This window comes from Dromaius novaehollandiae, chromosome 3 (genome assembly GCF_036370855.1).
Source record: "Dromaius novaehollandiae isolate bDroNov1 chromosome 3, bDroNov1.hap1, whole genome shotgun sequence".
Lineage (NCBI taxonomy): Eukaryota > Metazoa > Chordata > Aves > Casuariiformes > Dromaiidae > Dromaius > Dromaius novaehollandiae.
In genome coordinates, this window is record NC_088100.1 from 630,340 (window position 1) to 649,929 (window position 19,590).

General features: G+C 74.9%; 3 protein-coding genes across 5 annotated transcripts in view; 2 read left to right on the plus strand and 1 right to left on the minus strand.

Annotated features, from left to right (window-relative positions):
• Nucleotides 1-971: 971 nt before the first annotated feature.
• On the plus strand, nt 972-4,860 carry TRIM54 (tripartite motif containing 54). Of its 2 annotated transcripts, XM_064510192.1 has the most exons (10): nt 972-1,268; nt 1,789-1,961; nt 2,149-2,320; nt 2,396-2,491; nt 2,896-3,129; nt 3,308-3,330; nt 3,881-4,005; nt 4,177-4,269; nt 4,619-4,657; nt 4,758-4,860. In XM_064510192.1, exons 1-10 carry the CDS (start codon nt 1,101-1,103, stop codon nt 4,766-4,768), a joined length of 1,134 nt encoding a protein of 377 aa, XP_064366262.1. In that variant the 5' UTR covers nt 972-1,100; the 3' UTR covers nt 4,769-4,860. The 2 variants fall into 2 exon arrangements, with proteins under 2 accessions (XP_064366262.1, XP_064366261.1); XM_064510191.1 differs by having other exon boundaries at nt 2,149-2,491.
• Nucleotides 4,861-10,580: 5,720 nt separating this feature from the next.
• Nucleotides 10,581-19,590, plus strand: part of HADHB (hydroxyacyl-CoA dehydrogenase trifunctional multienzyme complex subunit beta) — a 644,785-nt gene continuing 635,775 nt past the window's right edge. Inside the window, exon 1 of the mRNA XM_064508191.1 lies at nt 10,581-10,589. The gene's annotated coding sequence lies outside the window, so the exon portion shown is untranslated. The remainder of the gene's footprint in view (nt 10,590-19,590) is intronic.
• MPV17 (mitochondrial inner membrane protein MPV17) lies at nt 11,522-19,566 on the minus strand. 2 transcript variants are annotated; one of them, XM_064508169.1, is made up of 7 exons: nt 19,415-19,565; nt 15,364-15,479; nt 14,871-14,963; nt 14,562-14,657; nt 12,551-12,583; nt 12,274-12,326; nt 11,522-12,190 (listed from the first exon to the last, which is right to left on the minus strand). In XM_064508169.1, the coding sequence occupies exons 1-7, from the start codon at nt 19,485-19,487 to the stop codon at nt 12,121-12,123; spliced, it is 534 nt and encodes a 177-aa protein (XP_064364239.1). In that variant the 5' UTR covers nt 19,488-19,565; the 3' UTR covers nt 11,522-12,120. The 2 variants fall into 2 exon arrangements, with proteins under 2 accessions (XP_064364239.1, XP_064364240.1); XM_064508170.1 differs by lacking the exon at nt 12,551-12,583 and having other exon boundaries at nt 19,415-19,566.

Sequence of the window (19,590 nt, forward strand, 5' to 3'; positions counted from 1 at the left end):
CACCAGGCATGGCACCCGGGCGTGGTATCTGGGAATGGCACCAGGCATGGCACCCGGACACGGTACCTGGGAATGACACCTGGGAGTGGCACCAGGCATGGCACCCGGGCGTGGTATCTGGGAATGGCACCCGGGAATGGCACCAGGCATGGCACCCGGACACGGTACCTGGGAATGGCACCTGGGAGTGGCACCAGGCATGGCACCCGGGCGTGGTATCTGGGAATGGCACCCGGGAATGGCACCAGGCATGGCACCCGGACACGGTACCTGGGAATGGCACCTGGGAGTGGCACCAGGCATGGCACCCGGGTGTGGTATCTGGGAATGGCACCCGGGAATGGCACCAGGCATGGCACCCGGACACGGTACCTGGGAATGGCACCCGGGAATGGCACCAGGCATGGCACCCGGACACGGTACCTGGGAATGGCACCTGGGAGTGGCACCCGGGCGTGGTATCTGGGAATGGCACCCGGGAATGGCACCAGGCATGGCACCCGGACACGGTACCTGGGAATGGCACCTGGGAATGGCACCTGGGCATGGCACCCGGACGCGGTACCTGGGAATGGCACCCGGCATGGTTCCCAGGCCTGGCAGCTGGGAACGGCACCCTGGCATGCTGTGCCAGGAGCGTGGGGCTGGGCAGGGGGCTTGCGGGGGTGGGGGTGTCCATGGGGCTGTGCCCCCGCAGCCGGCCGGGATCCAGAGCTGAGACAGAGACGGGGCGCAGGGCACGGGATCGCCGGGGACCTGGTGTCGGGGGGCCGCGAGGGCCCTGCCGTGGGCCTGGCCATGGAGGGGATCCGCTGCACGGGCGGGGGCCAGGCTGCGCCCACTGGGGCTGGGGGCCGGCGCGGGCGGTGCCGGGGGGGGCGTCACGGCCCCCGCCCGGCGCCGTGACTCAGTGTCACCCGACGCTGCTGACAGCTGCGACGGCCCCGCGCAGGCCTGGGGCGGCTAAAATTAGCACGGGCGCAGCGGCGGCAGCGGCGGGGCCGGGAGTGGGGCTGGGACCGGGAGCGGGAGCGGGAGCAGGGCCGGGAGCGGGGCCGGGTGTGCACGGAGCAGGCCGGGCCGAGGCGGGCGCCGTGGCCATGAACTTCGCGGTGGGGCTGAAGCCGCTGCTGGCGGAGGCGCGGAGCATGGAGAGCCTGGAGAAGCAGCTCATCTGCCCCATCTGCCTGGAGATGTTCACCAAGCCCGTGGTGATCCTGCCCTGCCAGCACAACCTCTGCCGCAAGTGCGCCAACGACGTCTTCCAGGTGCGGGGCAGCCGGGGGGGGGGGGGGGGGCAGCGTGGCCCTGACCCGCCGGGGAAGGGGGGCTGCATCCGACCCGGAGTGGGGGGCAATGTGACCCTCCACCCACCTGGGGGGGCCCCGACGGGCCCCACCGGGGAGGGGGCGCTGGTTTTAACTCCAACCCATTGGAGGTGGGAGCAATGTGACCCCCCCCCCCCACGGCATTGGGGAAGGGGGCGGGTTTGGAGCTGACCCACCCGATGGGGCCCATCCTGACCCCCCAGCGGGGATGGGGGGGGAAATGGACCTCGACCCACCGGGGAAGGGGCTGGATCCGCCCTGGGCCCGCCGGGCTCAGCTGCTCACCCCACTGCCGGCAGCGCCGTGGGCTCGGGGCCACTTTGGGTCACCCCGTCCCGGCCGGGTCGCCTCGGTGCGGGGTCCGAGCCGGGGCCGTCGGGCCGTCTCTGAGGCTGGCTCCCGGCCCAGCGCGTGGGGGGTGCCCGGTGCCCCCCGGCTCTGACCCCCGCCCCGGCCGCAGGCGTCCAACCCGCTGTGGCAGTCGCGGGGCTCCAGCGCGGTGCCGTCGGGGGGCCGGTTCCGGTGCCCGTCGTGCCGCCACGAGGTGGTCCTGGACCGGCACGGCGTGTACGGGCTGCAGCGCAACCTGCTCGTGGAGAACATCATCGACATCTACAAGCAGGAGTCGGCCAGGTGCGGCGCGGGGGGGGGGGGGACGGGGGGGCCGAGACCCTGGCTCTGGGGCGTGCACGGTGCTCGGGGCTGCAGGCACGGGCAGGGCGGGGGCATCGGGCGCCGGTGCAGCGGCTGGGGCCCCGGGCGCCGGTGCACGGTGGGCATGGGTGCTGGCGCGTGGTGGGCATGGGCGCCGGTCCCGCAGGCCGCTGCACGCCAAGGCGGAGCAGCACCTCATGTGCGAGGAGCACGAGGACGAGCGGATCAACATCTACTGCCTGCGCTGCGAGGTGCCCACCTGCTCCCTCTGCAAGGTCTTCGGGGCGCACAAGGACTGCGAGGTGGCACCCCTGCCCGCCGTCTACCAGCGCCAGAAGGTGGGTGACCCTGGGGGGCCGGCGCGGGGCGGGGGGCCGCCCGCCCCGCCGGCCCTCACCCCGGTCTGGCCCCAGAGCGAGCTCAGCGACGGCATCGCCATGCTGGTGGCGGGGAACGACCGCGTCCAGGCCATCATCACCCAGATGGAGGAGATCTGCAGGACCATCGAGGTGGGTTCAGGGGCACGGCATGGCCCCGCGGGGCTCTGTGCCCCCCCCCCCCAGCCCGGGGCGGCAGCAAGCTGGGGCTGGTGCACGAGAGCCGTGTTGCAGCCAGACAGCGCCCAGCCTGTGCTCTCGGAGCAGCGTTGGGAGCCCCAACAGCTCCTTGCACCCCGTCCCGCCACTGCTGGGCTCAGGATCCCCCCGGCCTCCGGGTGCACGGCCCTGGGGCAGCACGCGCGGGCTCACGGGCTGGGAATGGCCTCGGGAGAGGCCTCCCCTCCCGGCTTGCAGCACCTAAAAGTGACCCCGGGAAGCCCCAGGGGCAGCGGGGCTGGTGGAGCCGGGCCGTGGCGGGACCCCATGGCGGGGGGGCCGGGGCCGTGGGGCAGCCTGACCCCGGCGCCCGGCAGGAGAACGGCCGGCGGCAGAAGCAGCAGCTGGGGCTGCGCTTCGACGCGCTGTACGGCATCCTGGAGGAGCGCAAGAAGGAGCTGCTGCAGAGCATCGCGCGGGAGCAGGAGGCCAAGGAGCAGCGCGTGCGCGGCCTCCTCCGCCAGTACGGCGACCACCTGGAAGCCTCCTCCAAGCTGGTGGAGTCGGCCATCCAGGCCATGGAGGAGCCCCAGATGGCCGTGTACCTGCAGGTCCGCCCGGGGGGGACGGGGGGGGGGATTGGGGGGGGGGTTGGTTCCTTTGGGGTGTGTGGGGCTGCCCCAGGGCTCTTGGGGGGCTGTCAGTGGTGATCAGCCGTCAAGCCCCCTGAGGGTCCTGGGGGTCCCTGGCCCCATTGACTGAGCCCTGCTCCCCCCCCCCCCGCAACAGCACTCCAAGGAGCTCCTTAAAAAGTGAGTTGTGCCATGGCCGGGCACAGGGAAGGGTGCTGTGCTGGGGCTGTGGGGCTGTGCTGGGGCTGTGGGGCTGTGCTGGGGCTGTGCTAGGTCCATGGGGCTGGGTCAGGACTGTGGGCTGTGTTGGGGCTCTGTGGGGTTGGCCCAGGTCTGTGGGTCTGTGCTGGGACTGTGGGGCTGGGCCAGGTCCAGGTCCAGGGGGGTTTGTACTGGGGCCATGGGCCTGGGCTGGGCCCGTGTGGCTGGGCCAGGACTGTGGGGCTCTGTTGGCTCTGTGGGACTGGGCTGGGTCTGTGGGGCTGGTCCATGTCCATGGGGCTGGGCCAGGTCCATGGGTCTGTGCTGGGACTGTGGGGCTGGGCCAGGTCCATGGGGCTGGGCCAGGACTGTGGGGCTGGGCCAAGTCCCTGGGTCTGTTCTGGGGCCGTGGGACTGGGCCGGGTCCTTGGGGCTGGTGGGGGTCTGTGGGTCTGTGCGGGGGTCCGTGGGTCTGTGCCGGTCGGCGGGTCGGCGGGTCGGCGGCTGCCCGTTGTCCCCGTGCCGCCAGGATCACGGACATGTCCAAGGTGTCGCTGAGCAGCCGCCCCGAGCCCGGCTACGAGAGCCTGGAGCACCTGCGGCTGCGCGTGGAGGGTGCTGCCGAGGCCCTGCGCGCCCTCGACTTCTGCACAGGTGCTGCCGGGCGCGGGGGGACGGGGGGGGGACGGGGGGGGGGACACCCGTGGGGATGGGGGACATGGGAGGATGCAGGGAACAAGGGGGACGTGGGGGGACATGGGGCACGGAGGGGACGGGGGGGGATGCGGGGGCACAGGGTGCCCCGGTGACACGCGCCCACCGCAGAGCCTCTGGGCGAGGACGAGGCCGAAGGCCCTGCCGAAGGCAGCGAGGCTGCCGGGGATGAGGAGGGGCTGGAGGCGTCTGATGCTGCCGAGGGTGAGTCCTGCCATGGGGCTGTGCCGTGGGGCTGCGCCGTGGGGCCGTGCCATGGGCCGTGCTGAGGGAGCCGTGCGGGGGGGCCCCACACCATGGGGGCTATGCCATGGGGCTGTGCTGGGGGGGGGGGCCACGCATGGTGGAGCAGTGCCGGTGCCATGCCGTGGGCCGTGCCGTGGGGCCGTGCCGTGGGGCCGTGCCAGGAGGTCATGCATGGCGGAGCGGTGCTGGTGCCGAGCCGTGGGGCTGCACAGGGATGGGGGGGGGGGGGTCACACATGGCGGAGCGATGCCGGCGCCGTGGGGCTGTGCGGCCCCGTCTCCATCCTCCCTCCTCTCTCCCTCCGCAGACGTGGGGCCGTGGCAGAAGCCGTCCGGCGCTCCCCACGGTGAGACCCTCGGTGGGGCCGGGCCGGGCGGGCCGTGGGACGGGTGGGGGGTCCTGGCCCTTGTCCCCGCGGCGGGGGCTGAGGCCGCTCTCCCGCGCAGGTCAGCACTGAGCAGGGCCCCGGCGTCCCCGGCGAGCGAGGGAGGGAGCGAGGGACCCGCGGAGCCGAGCTGCTGCCGCCCCCATTAAACGGCGTGCGAGGAAGCCGTCTCCCTGCTCCTGCTTCGCCCCCGCGCCGCCCGCCCGCGCGTCCCCACCGCCGGCACGTGGCCGCCACGGCGCCCGGGGCGCCCTGAGCAAACAGGCGGCGATGAGCTGGCCCGGCGCTGCCACCACCGCCGGCAACACCGCCACCGACAACACCGCCACCGACAACACCGCCACCGACAACACCGCGCTCCGGCTGCGTCAGCCGCCTGGCCCGGCACCGCGGCGGCACGCGTCACGGCTGACGCCGGAGGTGGCACGTGCGGCTCGGCCTCGTCCCCTGCCCCGGCCGCCACCACCCCGCGGTCCCCTCCCGGGAGGCGATGAGCGGCGGTGGTGCAAGCTGGGACCCCCCGAATCCCCCCCAAGGAAGGGCGACGGTTCCCCCACGGGGGGGGGCAGCAGGGCAATGGGGTCTGGTCCCCCCCCCCCCCAAGAGCTGGGGCGCAGGGAGCCCGAGGGAGGGGGGGTGCGTTGGCAGGGCCAGGGGAAGGGGGCCCATTGCAGCCCCCCCGGTGCAGAGACGCCAGAGCCGGACTCTGGGGGGGGAGGGACACAGGGCGAGACGAGCGGCGACAGCACGAGCTGGGGAGGAGGAAACTCCCCGTCGGTAACCGGCCCAGCTCCTTCTCCCGAGAGTGGAGCATCCCTGGGATGGGCCTGAGTGGGGGGGGGGGGAGGGCCATGGGCAGCTCCAGCCCGCCCCAAAACGGGTCCTGCTTGGAGCTGGTGGGGGGGGGCAGGAGATGGCAGCGCTGCAGCTGGGCCCACCTCGGCACGGCCCTGCGAGACCCCCCCCCCCCCGGCTGAGCCCCTTCGGGGGGGACGTGGCAGCACCTCCCCCTGCACGGGACATGGCCAACACGGCGCATCCTCGACAGGGGACAAGGCCTGACACGTCCCCCTGCACGGGGCATGGCCAGCCCATCCCCGACACGGGGCACGACATGGGGGGGGGGGGGCACGACAGCTCTCCCCCAGCTCAGTAGCCCTCGGCTGATCTCCCTGCGGTTGGTCCCCGTCTTTCCTGTCGCGGGGTGGTGGGGCCGGGTGGGCCGCAGGGGCCGGCTGCAGTGTCACGGTGCCGAGCAGGGGAGGTCACCGCTTCCCCCCATCTCCGGCCGTGGTGCCGGTCCTGCCGCCCGCACGCTGGGCTCGTCCTTGCCAGGGCAGGGCTTTGCGCGGGGGGGAGGAGGGCCGTGCGGCCGCTCGGGGGACCGCGGCAGGGCAGGGAGGGCTGCGCAGGGCAGGGCAGAGCCTGCGGCTGGAGGGGGGGGTGATGCCGCCCCTCGGCTGAGCCCTGCGGAGGCCAAGCCTGGCGTGCTGGGGCCAGCGCTGGGCTCCCCAGCCCCGGAACGGCACGGGCGTGCTGGAGCCATCCAGCAAAGGGCCACGGAGATGGTTGGGGACTGGAGCATCTCTCATACGAGGAGAGGCCGAGCTGGGACTCGCTGGCTTGGGGAGCAGAAGGCTCAGGGGGATCTTACCAGTGCACAGGTACCTGGGGTGGGGGAGAAGACAGGGCAGGACTCTTCTCGGTGGTGCCTAGTGAAAGGACGAGGCGACAGGCACAAACTGAAATACAGGAAATTCTGTTAAAAACATAAGAAAAAGTTTCTTCCTACAAACGCTGGTGCAGGTTGTCCAGAGAGGCTGTGGAGGCTCCGTCCTTGAAGAGGCTCAAACCGCAGCTGACGTGGTCCCGAGCTACCTGCTGCAGCTGACCCTGCTCAGGGCAGGGGTCGGACCAGGTGCTCGCGAGGCCCCTTCCAGCCTCAGCCACGCCGTGGGCCCGTGACCACGCTCACGCTTGCAGGGAGCCCTTCGAGACCAGCCAGGTTTCCTGAGCTCCCTCATCCTTCAGAGGTGCTTCCCATGGGATCCACCCCCCCCCACCCCATTCCGTAAATACACTGGTCTGCACGTGCTACGCGCTTTCCTCGCTCCCTTCTGGATCCTGAACGCCGCTGTTTCATGGCTGCCACAGCCAAGGCTGCCACTGACACCCCCGGCAGAGCTGCCCGTCGGTACCGGCAGACCTCGCCCTGTCTCCCACGGCTGCTCCATCCGGTACCCGCAGCTACAGGTTAACCCTGACACCCTCCGGAAACCCCCGTGACGGCTTGCGTCCGGCTGTGCTGCCCTTCCGGCTGACACCAGGGAGGGTCGAGCCCCCCGTGAGGCCCAGGGTCCCCCGTGGGGCTGCTGCGTCGCCCTCCCGCTGCTTCAGGAAGGTTCATCCACCTCCTCTCCCGGCTCGGTGGTCTGCAACGCACCCCCCCCCCCCCGCCGCGGTGCCCCCCTCGCTGCCGTCTCCTCCGGTCCGACCCACCAGCCGGTGCCCCCCACCCCGCGTCGCCCCCGCCCCCCCCGAAGGGCCTGTGTCGCTCCGTCACGGTCTGTCCGTCCGTCGGTCCCGCCACGCTGCCGCTGCTCCTGCGACGTTGTGGCTCCCCCGGGGAGGGGGGGGTCTCTTGCCCCCACCGCGCCGCCCCTTTGCTCCCCACCACGGCCACTGCCGCCTCCTTCCCTGCGGGGGGGTCGTCACCCCCCCCCCCACCCAGGCCCCGCCGCCGCCGCCGCCCCACTCCCGCTGAGCCGGTTCCCCGCGACGGGCCGGTGCCGGTGCCGGTGCCGCGCAGCCCCCGCACTCGCTCACACCTCGGGTTTCCACCACGTTTTATTATAAAACCTGTGTCGGCCCCGAGCCGCCCCCGCGCCCGCCTGCCCCGGCGGCGAGCAGGGGGCGGCCGCAGCCCGGCGCCGCTCCCAGTCCCGGGGCCGGCGGGTTCGCCGGTGCGCGGCGCCCGGCGCGGAGGATGCGGCGGTGGCGGGGAGCGCGGCCCCAGGTGCGGCCCCCGTTGCAGCCCCCGTTGCAGCCCCCGTTGCGGCCTCAGCGGCCCCCGGTGCGGCCCCCGTTGCAGCCCCCGGTGCGGCCCCCGGCGCGGCCTCAGCGGCCCACGGCGTCGAGGATGAGGCGGTTGTCGTCGGCGCGGGCGCGCTGGCTCTGGGCGCGGGCGAGCAGCAGCAGGTGCCGCAGCAGGTGGAAGGTGAGGTCGATGGAGAGCGGCGGCTCGTCCCGCCGCGCCCGCCACGGCTCCCGGGGCGGCGGCAGCGGCGGCCAGGCCGGGCGGCCCCGCGCCTCGGCCCCGACCCCCGCGGCGGCCTCCGGGGCGGCGGCGTCGGGGCGCGCGGGGCGGGCGGCGGCGGGCGGCGGGCGGACGAGCAGCAGCAGGAGGGTGAGCAGCGCCCGCCGCATCCTGGGCTCCGTCCGCACCTGCGGAGCACCGGGCGCATCAGGGGCACCGGGGGGCACCGGGGGGCCCGGCGTGGCCGCGGACCCGGGACGGCTCCCGCACCCAGGAGCCGGAGGCGACACAGAGGCTCGGGGACCGGCCCCACTGGGGGGGCGTCCCGCACCCCGGGCCCCGGCCCCGGCCCCGTGCACCGCGCTGTCCCGCACCCAGGGCACCGTCCCTTGCCCCGTGCACCGGCCCGCACCCGGTGCACCGGCCCCGGCCCTTGCACCATCCCTGCCCCGTGCGCCGTCCCGGCCCCGGTGCGCCGGTCCCGGCCCCGCTCATTGCACCGTCCTGCACCCGGTGCGCCGGTCCCGGCCCCGTGCACCATCCCTGCCCCGTGCGCCGTCCCGGCCCCGGTGCGCCGGTCCCGGCCCCGCTCATTGCACCGTCCTGCACCCGGTGCGCCGGTCCCGGCCCCGTGCACCGTCCCGGCCCCGGTGCGCCGGTCTCGGCCCCGCTCATTGCACCGTCCTGCACCCGGTGCGCCGGTCCCGGCCCCGTGCACCATCCCGGCTCCATGCACCGCCCTGCACCCGGTGCCCCGGCCCCGTGCACCATCCCTGCCCCGTGCACCGTCCCCAGTTCCGTTGCGCACCGTCCCTTGCCCCGGCTGCGGGACGGTGCACGGTCCTCTGCCCCGCGCATTGCACCGTCCCGCAGCCGGTGCACCGGACCTGGCCCCGTGCACATCCCCGGCCCCGTGCGCCGCCCCGTACCCGGTGCGCGGTGCCCTGTCCCGTGCCGGAGCGCTGCCGGTGGAGCAGAGAGCGGTCGGTCCCTCGGGAGCTGAGCCGGCGGCGCGGCCGGTGCTTATACAGGGCCGGGAGCCCGGGCTGACGTCAGCGCCGCCACGCACCGGCCGGCGGGGGGCGGCGGGCGGGGGCGGGACGGCGGGAGCGCGGAAGGGGCCCCGGGACGGCGGCGCCCCGGCACCGGCCTTGCGCTCACCGGCACCGCCTGCGTTGCCGCTTCCGCCCCGCCGGCGCCCCCGGGGGTGCCCCGGGCCCGGACCCCGCACCGAGCGGGGCCGCCTCGCCCCGGCTCGTCGGGCGGCGCGGCCGCTACCTCCCGCTGCGCCCGACGGTTCCCTCCCGCGGCACCCGACCCGCGGAGACGCCCAGCCCGGTGCCCCCCGCACCGCTGCGGCCCCCCGAGCGGCCCCCCCGCAGCCCCCGGTGCGCCCCGTCCCCCCCCCCCCCCCCCCGCCGTGCCCCCACCCGCCGCCGGTGCCGCTGTCCGCGGTGCTGAAGCGGCGGCGGGGCCGGGCAGGGCAGCGCCCGCCGCCAGCCCCGTCCCGTCCCGTCCCGTCCCACCGCGCCGGCCCGGGCTGGCGGCTCGGGGCTGCAGCCCCCCGGCCACGAGCTCCTCCATGGGGCCCGGCCTGGGGGGGCCGCGCTGCGCCCAGCTCCTGGGCGGGCACCGGGCTCGGCACACGGCAGCGTTGGGGACTGTCCCCGGGGGGTGACGGACCTCGGCCACCGGCGCCCCCCGCCACGGGCCCGATGGGCCGGTGCGGCCCAGCCCGGTGGCACCGTGCCCCTGGCAGCACGCGCGGGCGCGGAGGTCAAGCCGCCGCGCGCCAAGGGCCAAGCGCTGCAGCAGCCCGAAGCAGCAAGGAAGCGCCGCTCGCCAAGGAGCTGTGACTCATGGTGCGAAGGGAGCGCGAGCCCGCGGCGCTGCGGGTGCGGGCAGCGTGTTCCAGCTCTGGGCACCGGCCGCTGCTGCCAAGAGGCGAGGTGGCTGCCGCGTACCGCCCGGCTCCCGCAGGCCCACCAGCGCCGCGGCCCTCCCAGCAGCCCCGAGCTTCGGCCTCGCGGTGCTTCGCAGCCAAGGGGACCTGCCTTGCCGCCAGCCCCAACGCTGGTGCGGCCGCTAAGACCGGCCCTAGGCGGGGTCCCCTCACGGTGCGGCTGTTCTGCGGGGCCTGGGGCCGTGGTGCACCGGGCCGCGGCACCGTGTTCCCCACGTGCTGTGCAGACGCGGTGGGGCACCGTCCTGCCCGCAGGGACGCCATGCACAGCGCCGCGTGGTCCCCGACGTGGCGCTGGGATGAAGGCTGGTGCCGCCTTGCCCATGGCTCCGGGGCAGAGCCCAGGCTGCAGCTCCCGGCGCCTTGGCAGCCCCACCTTGCCGGGCTGGTGCCGGGCACCCGTGCTCGTAGCTCAGGCCCGGGGACCACGCCAGGCCCTTCGGCCGGTGTGCGTGGTGTCTGCCTGGGTCTGGCCCAGGCCGGCGCTGTGGCTGGGTGGGCAAACGCAGGCCCACAGCTTCTGCCCAGGAGCTGGTCCCAGCGCGTCCCTGCCAGGGGACACCGCGCACTTGGCCGGGGACAGCCCCTGGGCCCAGCCTCCGAAGGACGGGCTGGAGGAGCAGCCGGGCTGAGGCCCACGGCCAGGCCTGGTGGCCGATGCCGGGCTGGGCCGGCACGTCTCCCGGTGCTGCTCCTGCACGGCCCCGCTGCGCAGCCCCAGCCCCAGCCCCAGCCCCAGCCCGAAATGCCCCACGGCCGCTGCCGCCCTCTTCACGGCCGCGAGCACGGCGCAGGCCGGCTGCCGCTGCGGGACGTCCGGGTCGCGGCCACGCGGGACGGCTGCAGCAGCCATCACCCCGCCGAGGGCTCCACGGTGCCGCCCTCGTCCCGGAGCAGCCCCGTCCCGGAGCACCGCAGCCAGGCCTTGCCCCCCGCCACAGCCCAGCTCCCCGGCGCTCCCAGCAGCCCCCCACAGGCCCCGGCTCACGGGAAAGGCCCCAAAGAGGCCGAAGCTGCGGCTCCTCTGATGGAGGGACCAGGCGCCGCGTTAGCACCCCAGGGCCGGAGCAGGGCCTGCCCTTCCCGACCCAGTACAGACCAGCAAAGGGCTGCGGTGAAAGTCGGCAGCGTGCAACAGCTGGCACGGGAAAAGGCTCCACGCTGGGCCTGGAAGGAGGCCGCCGGGCTCAGAAAGACGGTGCTCTGCCCGTCAGCTAACGCGCCTGTGGCCGGTTGGCACAGACCGTACCGGTGCCAGCAGCACGCCGGCACGGCTGCCTCCCGCGCTGCCGGGCTGCAGCGGCACTGCCCAGCGGGTCAGAGCCTCGGGCCCCGGGGTGAGATTAGCCACCGTGCCCCTGCTCTGCTCCGCTCCACTCCCGGAGACCCGGGTCAGGAGGCGGCAGGCCAAGGAGCCGCGGGGGAGGCCGGGCAGGAGCCGCGGGAGCCGGTGCAGGACGGGCAGCGCCACGAGGCAGCAATGCCGGACAGGCTGCAGCTTCGCGGGCCTCTGCGGCCAGGACGAGGCTCGTCCGGGGCCCCGTGTCCGGGGACAGCCAGGGGCCAGGGCCCTGGCGGAGGTCCATGAACTCGGCTGTCACAAGAATCAGGAGAGACCAACCCCATTTATTGGGTGCCAAATGCCAGCAGCAGGGCCAAGGAAACCTCCTGGCACCGCACGGCACAACCGGACCACGGTGCTCACTGCCGCGGGGCGGCGGAGGCCGGGCAGCCCGCACAGCCGCCCCCTCAGCAGCACCGACCCCAGCTCGGGGAGGGCCCTGCCCGCCGCGGGGGCCGCCCCGGCCTGCCCACGCCGAGCTGCCCGTGGCCGCAGAGAGCAGCGGGGACCGAGCCGCGCCGGGGGAGCAGGCGGCAGCAGGGGCACCCAGCTCGGCCCTGGGCAGCGCGCCGCTCTCAGGCCAGTGCCAGGCCCGGAGCAGCCCCTGGCACCAGCCTGGCTTGGGGCGGACGAGGCTCCAGCTTTACTTCCCACGTCCCTGGGAGCAGGAACAGCTGGAACAGCTGGAACAGCAGCAGATGGGGGCTCCCGAGGAGGGAGCTGGACGGATGCTGCCCTGCACACCGGGCAGCCAGATGCCCCATCCCCATCTGTGGCCCGGGGCCCATTTCGCCGGCTCTGGACGTGGTGCAGTCAGACAGCACACGGGGAGATGGGGCAGTCACGGGAGGGGGCCTCTCCGCTCACATCCGATTTGCTTTCCAGGAGAGGTAGCAGTTCCAGACGATGGCAACGCACTGGACGACGGCCAGCCTGGGGACACGGAGGGACAGCACTGGCAGCCGCAGCCGCAGGGACTGGAAGCCCCGGGGCCGGGGTCAGGGCCACCTTCCTACCTGTGGTGCAGAGGGACAAAGTAGAAGTTTGCAATTTGCACTGGCGGCCAGATCTGGAAAGAGAAGGGGAAACGGCGGTGAAGGACGCCGTGGGCGGACATGCAGCCAGCACCCCCTCGGCAGGACCCCCGTGCAGTCAGAGCATGGAGCTGAGCCCCCCGGGGCAGCCCTCGGGGGGGACGGGGCAGAGCAGGGCGGCAGCACGGCACGCACTGGGAACGCGGGCGCAGACACGCGTGCGGGGCCGACTTCAGCGCCCGCGGGCACCAGCACTTACGCAGTAGTTGGTGAGCAGGGCGTCCGCGTAGTCCTGGGGAAACAGGGAGAGCGTGAGCGTGCCACCCGGCTCCGCGGCACCCCAGCCCTGCCCGGCACGCCCGGCCGGCTGGGACCGAGCGGTTCCCCTCCTCCTCCCCGCCTGCGCCTCTCCCGAAGACGTGCCCGCTGGGGCCGGGACAGGGGAGGCAGGGACAGGAGCGCTGGCCACGGCCGCTGCCCCAGGAGCCCTTCCCACACCAGGCAGGGCCCGTGCAGCCACGGCCAGGCCACCTCGTCCCGCTCAGCCCGGGCAGGCCCGGCTGGCTGCAGCGTGGGGAGAGCAGGGGCAGCTGTGGGGCAGGATAAGGTGCTGCAAGGGCAGAAGGTGAGCCGGGACCCCGCAGCAGCTCCGGGCACGGGGACAAGGCAGGGAGCGCTCAGCTCCTCTCCTGGGCACGCGGCTGCCACCAGCCCCAGTCCAGCCCTTGGGGGCCTGCGTCCCCCGAACACCTTTCCAGGCACCATGGGGGCAGTGACGGGGAGCAGCACCAGGGCTGGAGCAGCCAGGCCGAGCACCCCGTGCGCTGCCCCTGTCCTCGCGCCACACCGGCAGACACACTGCAGCCCTGTCCCGTGGCCGCAGGACGAGTCCCCTCCATCCCAGGCCGGCTGTGACTCAGCCGGGAGCCCAGCCCTCCTCCAGCGCTGGCCGGCAGCCCAGAACGGGGAGAGCGGGCGCGGGGGTGATGGATGCTCCGGTGACGCTTCCTCTACGTGGCGAGGGAAGGATGTGCCCCAAGCCGGGGTGAAGGTGGCTGCAGGCAGGTGCTGCTCATCTCCCCGGCAGAGCACCAGCCCCTGCACGGGTCTGCGGGGCAGCCGCAGCCGGGGGGAATCACCCACCGCACGTGTTACGAGCCCTCCGGTGCTCAGGCCCCAGCCCATGCAGCAAGGCAAGACACGCAGCGGGACCCGGGCGCCTGGGAACGCGTGGGGTGCTGCCTGTGCCGCCTGCCCGTCTCCACGCGGGCTGCGAGCACTGCTGGGGCGTCCTGGAGCACCTCAGGGCTGCTGCAAGCGAGACTCCCGGCGCCGGGGCTGTGCTGGGGCCCGGGCAGAGCTCCCTCCCCAGGCCTGTGCGCGGCTGGGGCTCGGACCCCGGGCTGGGGCAGCACCCCAGCTCGCGGCCTGCGGGACGAGGGCCAGGCCAGGCCAGGCGCCCTCCACGCGCTGACCCTGGCTACGGCCCAAGGCAGCCGCCCGTGCGCCGGAGCGGCTGTGCCCGGCCCCCCCCGGGGCAGGGACCCCCGGCCCTCCGGTGCAGCCCCCCTGGCGTGATCAGGCCCCGGCCTGCGGCGGGCGGCCACCCCCTCCCTGGTGACTCACCCTCCGGACCTGCCGCCTCAGCCGCTCGCGTTTGCTTCCAGCAATTGCTGCTAATGGGAGCCATCACGGTAATGGCCCCGGAGACGCAGCCAGCAGCGGGGCAGCACGGACGTGCGTGCGGGGAGCCGGACGGCACCGGCACCCAGCTGCTGGGCCCGGTGGGACCCAAGCGAGCAGTGCTGCGGGGAGCAGCCCCGACACCGGCACCACGGGGCCAGCGGCACTGGCAGACGTTGCCTGGGGCGGTGGGACGCGGCACTGGACCCAGCAGGACCAGCCGGGCGGCTCCTGCTGCGCGCAGGCTCCAAGCACGGGGCCCCCCAGCCTCCGCCCCGCAGCTGCCTCCCCTTCCCCGGGCCCTGGCCATGGGCACCGGCAGAGCCGGCTCGGGGCTTGGGGCCGGGGTGCACGGGAGCTTGGGGCAGCCGGTCTGGGCCCGGCTGAGGATGGAAAAGCGCAACGGGAGAGCTGTTGCAGGGACCTGCCGTCAGTGCTGGGAGGAGGCAAGGCCTGGGCACGGGCATGGCCGCAGCCCCGCGCAGGAGCGGCCTGCGGCACCGACGTGCCGGGGAGCTGCCGAGGCGTCCTGGCTGCCCCGCACGGGCTGTGCACAGCCCCGCACCGCCCCGGGAGGCAGCACTCACCTGCTGCAGCTTGGACCAGTTCTCCTGCACCGACAGGCCGTTCAGTGCCCCCGCGATGGCGAGGAAGCAGCCAAGGAAGCACGGGGCAAAGCCCCCCTGTAAGAGAGGTCAGAGCCCCACGTCGAGGACCCCAGAGCCAGGCCAGCAGCAGGGCGACGGGGGAGCGCTTGGCAGGGCACCACTCCCTGCCCAGGGCCTGCTGCACCAAGCAGGGGGGCTCAGAGGACGGACCCCCCCCAGCCACGCGGCTGTGCCTTCCTGCCGCTGCCCGAGGCCCGCGCAGAAACCCCGCGGCCACCCAGCACTGACCTGGTCCAGGACCATCTTCTTCACGGCCACGGCTTTGGTAGCCCCCGGGATGAGCCGGTCCAGCACCTTGTACCAGCTGCCCAGGATGGGGCCCTGCGGGAGCCAGGCGTGAGCGGCAGGGCCCGGCTGTCCCGGGCCACGGCGGGTAGGGCTGGGGGGCTCGAGATCCCGGTGGCACTGGGACAGCGGGACTTAGGGCCTGCCCCGTTTCCCCCCCGGGCAGTGGGGCCTCCGCCTGCCACAGGGGCAGCCAGGCTTGTCCCGCTTGAGAGACGCGGGGACGCCGCAGCCCCGCTGGCCCCAGCAGCCTCCCCGCCCTTCCTCGAGCAGCCGCGCGGCGGGGGCCGCACCCGGCCGGCAGCGCCAGCGCCAGCACCAGCACCAGGACAGCCGGCCTCGGGGCTGGAACAGCCCTGCTGGCACGTGGCTGTGTCACGCGGCTGCACGTGCAGCGCTGGGCACGAGCCCCCGCCGCCCCGCGCCCGGCACTCACCACGAAGCAGAAGCCGATGGCCGTCATCTTCACGGTGCGGCGGCCCTGGTGCCCGCGCAGCCCCCTCCGCTCCACCAGCTGCTGCGCGATCACGTCGCCGGCTCCCATGAGGGCCCCTGCGACCGGCACGGCCCGCTGAGACGCCCGCCGCGCGCCGGGGCAGGACGAGGCACCGGCAGGCCCACGGCAGCCCCGTCGTCCTGCCACAGCTCTGCCCTGAGCCACCTCCGCCCCGCGGCTCCGGCCAAGGCCTGGGCCCGCTCCGACCCCCCGGGCCCGCTCCAACCCCCCGGGCCCAGCCCCACGCCATGGCAGCAGGGCACGCGGCCTGCTCCCCCCAGCGCAGCTCGCTCGGCCCCGGTTCTCCGCTCCCTGGCCCCTGGCCCGGCTCTGCGCCCTGTTCCCGTACCGGTGCGCAGGACCTTTGGCTGTGCCCTCGCCTTCTCCGCGGGGCCCTGCTCAGCTGGGCTTTTGGCAGCTCTTGCTCTCCCCCACACCCCTGACCTCGTGGACGTAACTCTGTTGGCTCGGCACTCCTCCTCCCCTCCCTGTTTATCCCTAGCCTTCCTCGCAAGACCGTTCCCAGGCAGGTCTCCAGCCCCCTTTGCTGGGCGAGCCGAGGACGCGCCGCGCACGCGCAGCCCGAGGCCGCTGTCCCCGGGAACGCCTGCTCCCGCCGCCGGGCCCCGCCGCCGCCCCTCCCTCCCTCCCGGGCCACGGGCTCCCCGCGACGGCACCCCGCAGCGCTCCACGGAGTGGATCCCAGCCTTCCCAGTGCGGTCTCGGACCCAGCGCTGGTCTGAGGGTGCCGTTTCCCAGTGCGACGCCCCGACGCAGCCCAGCGCGACCGTCCCGCACAGGCCGGGGCCGCAGCACGGCCCCCGCGAAGCCGAGGAACCGCGGAGGGCCTGGACGCGGCCCAGTGAGACCCGCAGCGGCCAGAGGAGCCGGCGGAGGCCAGCAGAGCCTGGCCGCGGTCCAGGAGGCTGGGCGGGAGCCAGGGCCCCGCCAAGGCCAGCGAGGCCTGGACGTGCCCCAGCAAGGCCAGCAGGGCCGGCCCGGGCCACCGCGGCCCCGCAGGGCTGGCTCGCTCCTGGCAGCCGCTCGCGCCGGCGCCCGCCCCTCGCCCGGGCCGCCACGGCAGCTGCCGGGGGCTCTGCCCAGGGCCCCCGAGAACCGGCACAGCCCCGGGGGCAGCGGAGCGGGGGCCTGGAGGAGGCCCTGCGTGGGGACGCCCCGGTGCCGGTGCTCATTGGGAAAGAGCCGCCAGCCGGCGTTACTCATCCCTGCCCGAGGCTCCGGGCGCGGAGCCCGGCGGGGGGCGGGCGGTGACGAAGCGGCGCTGGCGCTGCCGGGTGGGGACGGGTCCGTCTGCGCCCCACCCGCGCTGAGGAGCGCGGCCGGATCAGTCCCCTCGCGGTGACTTCACCTGCCCAGGGCCGGCGCCAGCGCTGCCGCCACCAGCCCGGTGCCCTTCCGAGGGAGACGCCGCGCGTGGCCCCACCGCGGGGCTGGAGCTCACCAGGACTGCCCGGAGCGGTGCGGCCCCGCGCTGCGCCCCACGCCACCCATGCGGCACCGGCCCCCGCGCCTGCCCCGCCGCCCGCCGGGCAGAGCACAGCCCCAGGTGCCCGCACGGGACACGCTCCCCGCCACGGCGCCGCGGGAACCGGGAGGCAGGATCCCGGCCGGCTGGGGCAGCTCCGTGCCCGCTCCGGCCCGGCCTGCCCTGGCCTGCGCGCCGGCTCTCAGCGCTACCGAGCAGCGCCCGGCTCCCGGTCAGGGCAGGCCAGGCCAGGCCGCGCCTGGGGCTGCCCCTCCCCGCGGCCGGAGCCCTGGAAGAGGCCCAAGCGTAAGTAGGGCAGGCCGTCTGCGGCCCCGCGGGCGGGCAGCAAGCGGCTGGGCTGCGTGGGACCGCTCTCCGCAGGCAGGGCCGGCGAGGTCGCTGCCACGGGCACGGGCTGCTGCCCGCCGTGCCCAGGCCCGGCTGGTGTCCTGGCCCGCGGCCCTGGTCGCGGGAGGCGAAGAACAGCCCGAGGCCACAGCTCCCACGGCCAGGTGGGACACTAGTCGGCAGGCATGCGCTGCCGGAGGCGCCGGGCGCAACGAACTGCCAGAACACCGCCCTGGCCCTGCCCCAGCCCACCTTCGGGCCTGCCTGGGGGGAGCCCCCCAGGTCCCACTGGGCCGGGGAACCAGCAGCGCTCGCCCCACACCACGGCCCCGCTCCAGGTGGGTCCAGGCCCAAAGACGGAGCCTCCTCTCGCCCACGTGGGCCGGCCCGGACGAGCCCGCTGCGCGGAGCGGCCGTGCCGGACGGCCGAGTGCCCAAGCGCCGTGGCTTGCCCAAGGACCGCGAGGCCACGTCAAGGGAGCCGGCTCATCCAGGCAGCCCCGCACTGCAGCGGCACCTCAGCACGGCAGGGCCGGGCTTTAACGCAAGAACTGAGACCAAGCTGCGGCCCGGAGCAGCCCCACGGCCGCAGCCTGCACCAAAGCCGGCCGCAGCAGCGGGCGACAGCAGCCCAGAGGGGCAGCGAGTGGCCCTGGCCAGACCCAGCTCTGCCTTGGCCCGCGCCCAGAGAGCAGGCAGAGGGATGTGCGGCTGAGCAACGCCGTGATGCAGCAGGTGCCAGGCAGTAAATTCCATCAAATAAGACAAAAATAGCGCAAGGAACAGTGAGGTGGCCTGGCAGCGCCCCAGCGGTGTGGCAGGCGGGGAACGTGCCGTCATCCCCGCAGGCAGCGGGGAGGGCAGCCAGCGGGGGTGAGTGGAGCGGGGCCGTGGCCCCCATGGTGTGGGGCAGCAGCGCAGCCCCCTGCTCCTCGCAGCCCTGCTTTTTTGGACATCCTCGGTTGGCAGCTACTTGCAAGCGGTGCGCTCGGAGCCCCAGCGATCCCTGAAGGGAGGGCAGCAACCAGTGAGCGCAGGGGAAGGACAGAGGTGGGCAGGGACCCCGCCAGCTCGCACCACATGCCGCCCCTCCACGGGCACACGCAGCACAGGCAGGACGGGCTTTCCCACGAGCGGAGCCCAGGCCCACACGGAGCAGCGCGGCCCGGCTCCCCAGGGTGGCACAGGTCCCCCCAGGCTGCTCCGCGCTCGGGAGAGCGAGCCCGGGGCCGGCCCGGGCGGGAGCATCCCCGCTCCCGCAGCTTCCTGCCCAGGGAGCACGTCCTTGAGGCGCTGGGAGCCGCCTGCCAGCACCCGGGCAGATTTATGGCACCTCCCACCCCAGCAAGCAGCGACGCTTTTACGGAGATTAAATCATCTGTGCAGAGGCCGCAGGCGGCTCCGGGAGCTGTGCGCACCTCTGCGGAGGCAGCGGGCTGCCCTCAGGCAGCGCACGGCGCTTCCCGCGCTGAGCACGAGCCTCAGCCGCAGCACACAGCCTGTGCACCCCGAGAGCCGGCGCCGCGAAGACGCTCGGGTGCTGTGCTGGCCTGGCTGTCCCCTGCCACTGCTCCCACCCGGGCCGCAGCCAGCTGAGCCCCAGGCGGCTACGTCCCAGCACCAACCCCGGCCGGATGGGGGGTCCCAAAACGGCCCCTGCGCAGAGCACCGGGGTGAGTCCTCGCGCCGGGCTGGGCCGCCTCCTCCTCACGCCCCTCATTAGCCCAGCGCAGGGCCCCTTCGCCCGCTGGGATCCACCCGCCAGCCCCGCGGGCCGCGACCGCCAGCCAGGGTGGCACCGGGACCCCCCTCAACTGCTGCCCCGGTCCCCGCGGGCAGGGCACGGGCCCGTGTCAGCGCGGCCGCGGGGCCCTGAGCTACCCAGGGGGGCGGGCCCGTCTGTGGGGCGGGCCCCACCTCGTGGGGCGGCGCCAGGGCAGGGCCCATGTCCCCAGGACGAGCGGACCGGGCGCTACGGGGCGAGGCGGGACAGCAGGGCCCGGTGCTCGGGGCGGGGGTGGGGGTCGCGGGCGCAGCTCGTTCCGCCGGGGCCCGGTGCCACCCGGGGCGGGGAGAAGGGGCGGACACGGGGCCCCACGCTACCGGGCTGGGGGCGGGACACACACGTTTCGTGCCGGCGGCGGCCCCGGGCCTTACCGGCGGTGAGGGCCTGCGCGGCCCGCGGCCGCCGCGCCAGCAGCCGCCCGTAGCCCCTCCACAGCGCCGCCATGGCGGCGACCCCGCCGCATCACCGCGCGCCGCGGGGCGCGGTGGGATGACGCAACCCGCCCCGCCCCCCTCGGCAGGCGATTGGCGAGGCGGCCGGCGGCGCG

Coding starts and splice junctions, on each gene's coding strand:
- MPV17 (XM_064508169.1), bottom strand. CDS start 19,487: ATGGCGGCGCTGTGGAGGGGCTACGGGCGGCTGCTGGCGCGGCGGCCG. Junction 15,480..19,414: donor CGCGCAGGCCCTCACCGCCG/GTAAGGCCCGGG, acceptor TGCCGGTCGCAG/GGGCCCTCATGGGAGCCGGC. Junction 12,584..14,561: donor ACTGGTCCAAGCTGCAGCAG/GTGAGTGCTGCC, acceptor CTGTTTCCCCAG/GACTACGCGGACGCCCTGCT.
- TRIM54 (XM_064510191.1), top strand. CDS start 1,101: ATGAACTTCGCGGTGGGGCTGAAGCCGCTGCTGGCGGAGGCGCGGAGC. Junction 1,962..2,148: donor TACAAGCAGGAGTCGGCCAG/GTGCGGCGCGGG, acceptor CCGGTCCCGCAG/GCCGCTGCACGCCAAGGCGG. Junction 3,331..3,880: donor TCCAAGGAGCTCCTTAAAAA/GTGAGTTGTGCC, acceptor CCGTGCCGCCAG/GATCACGGACATGTCCAAGG.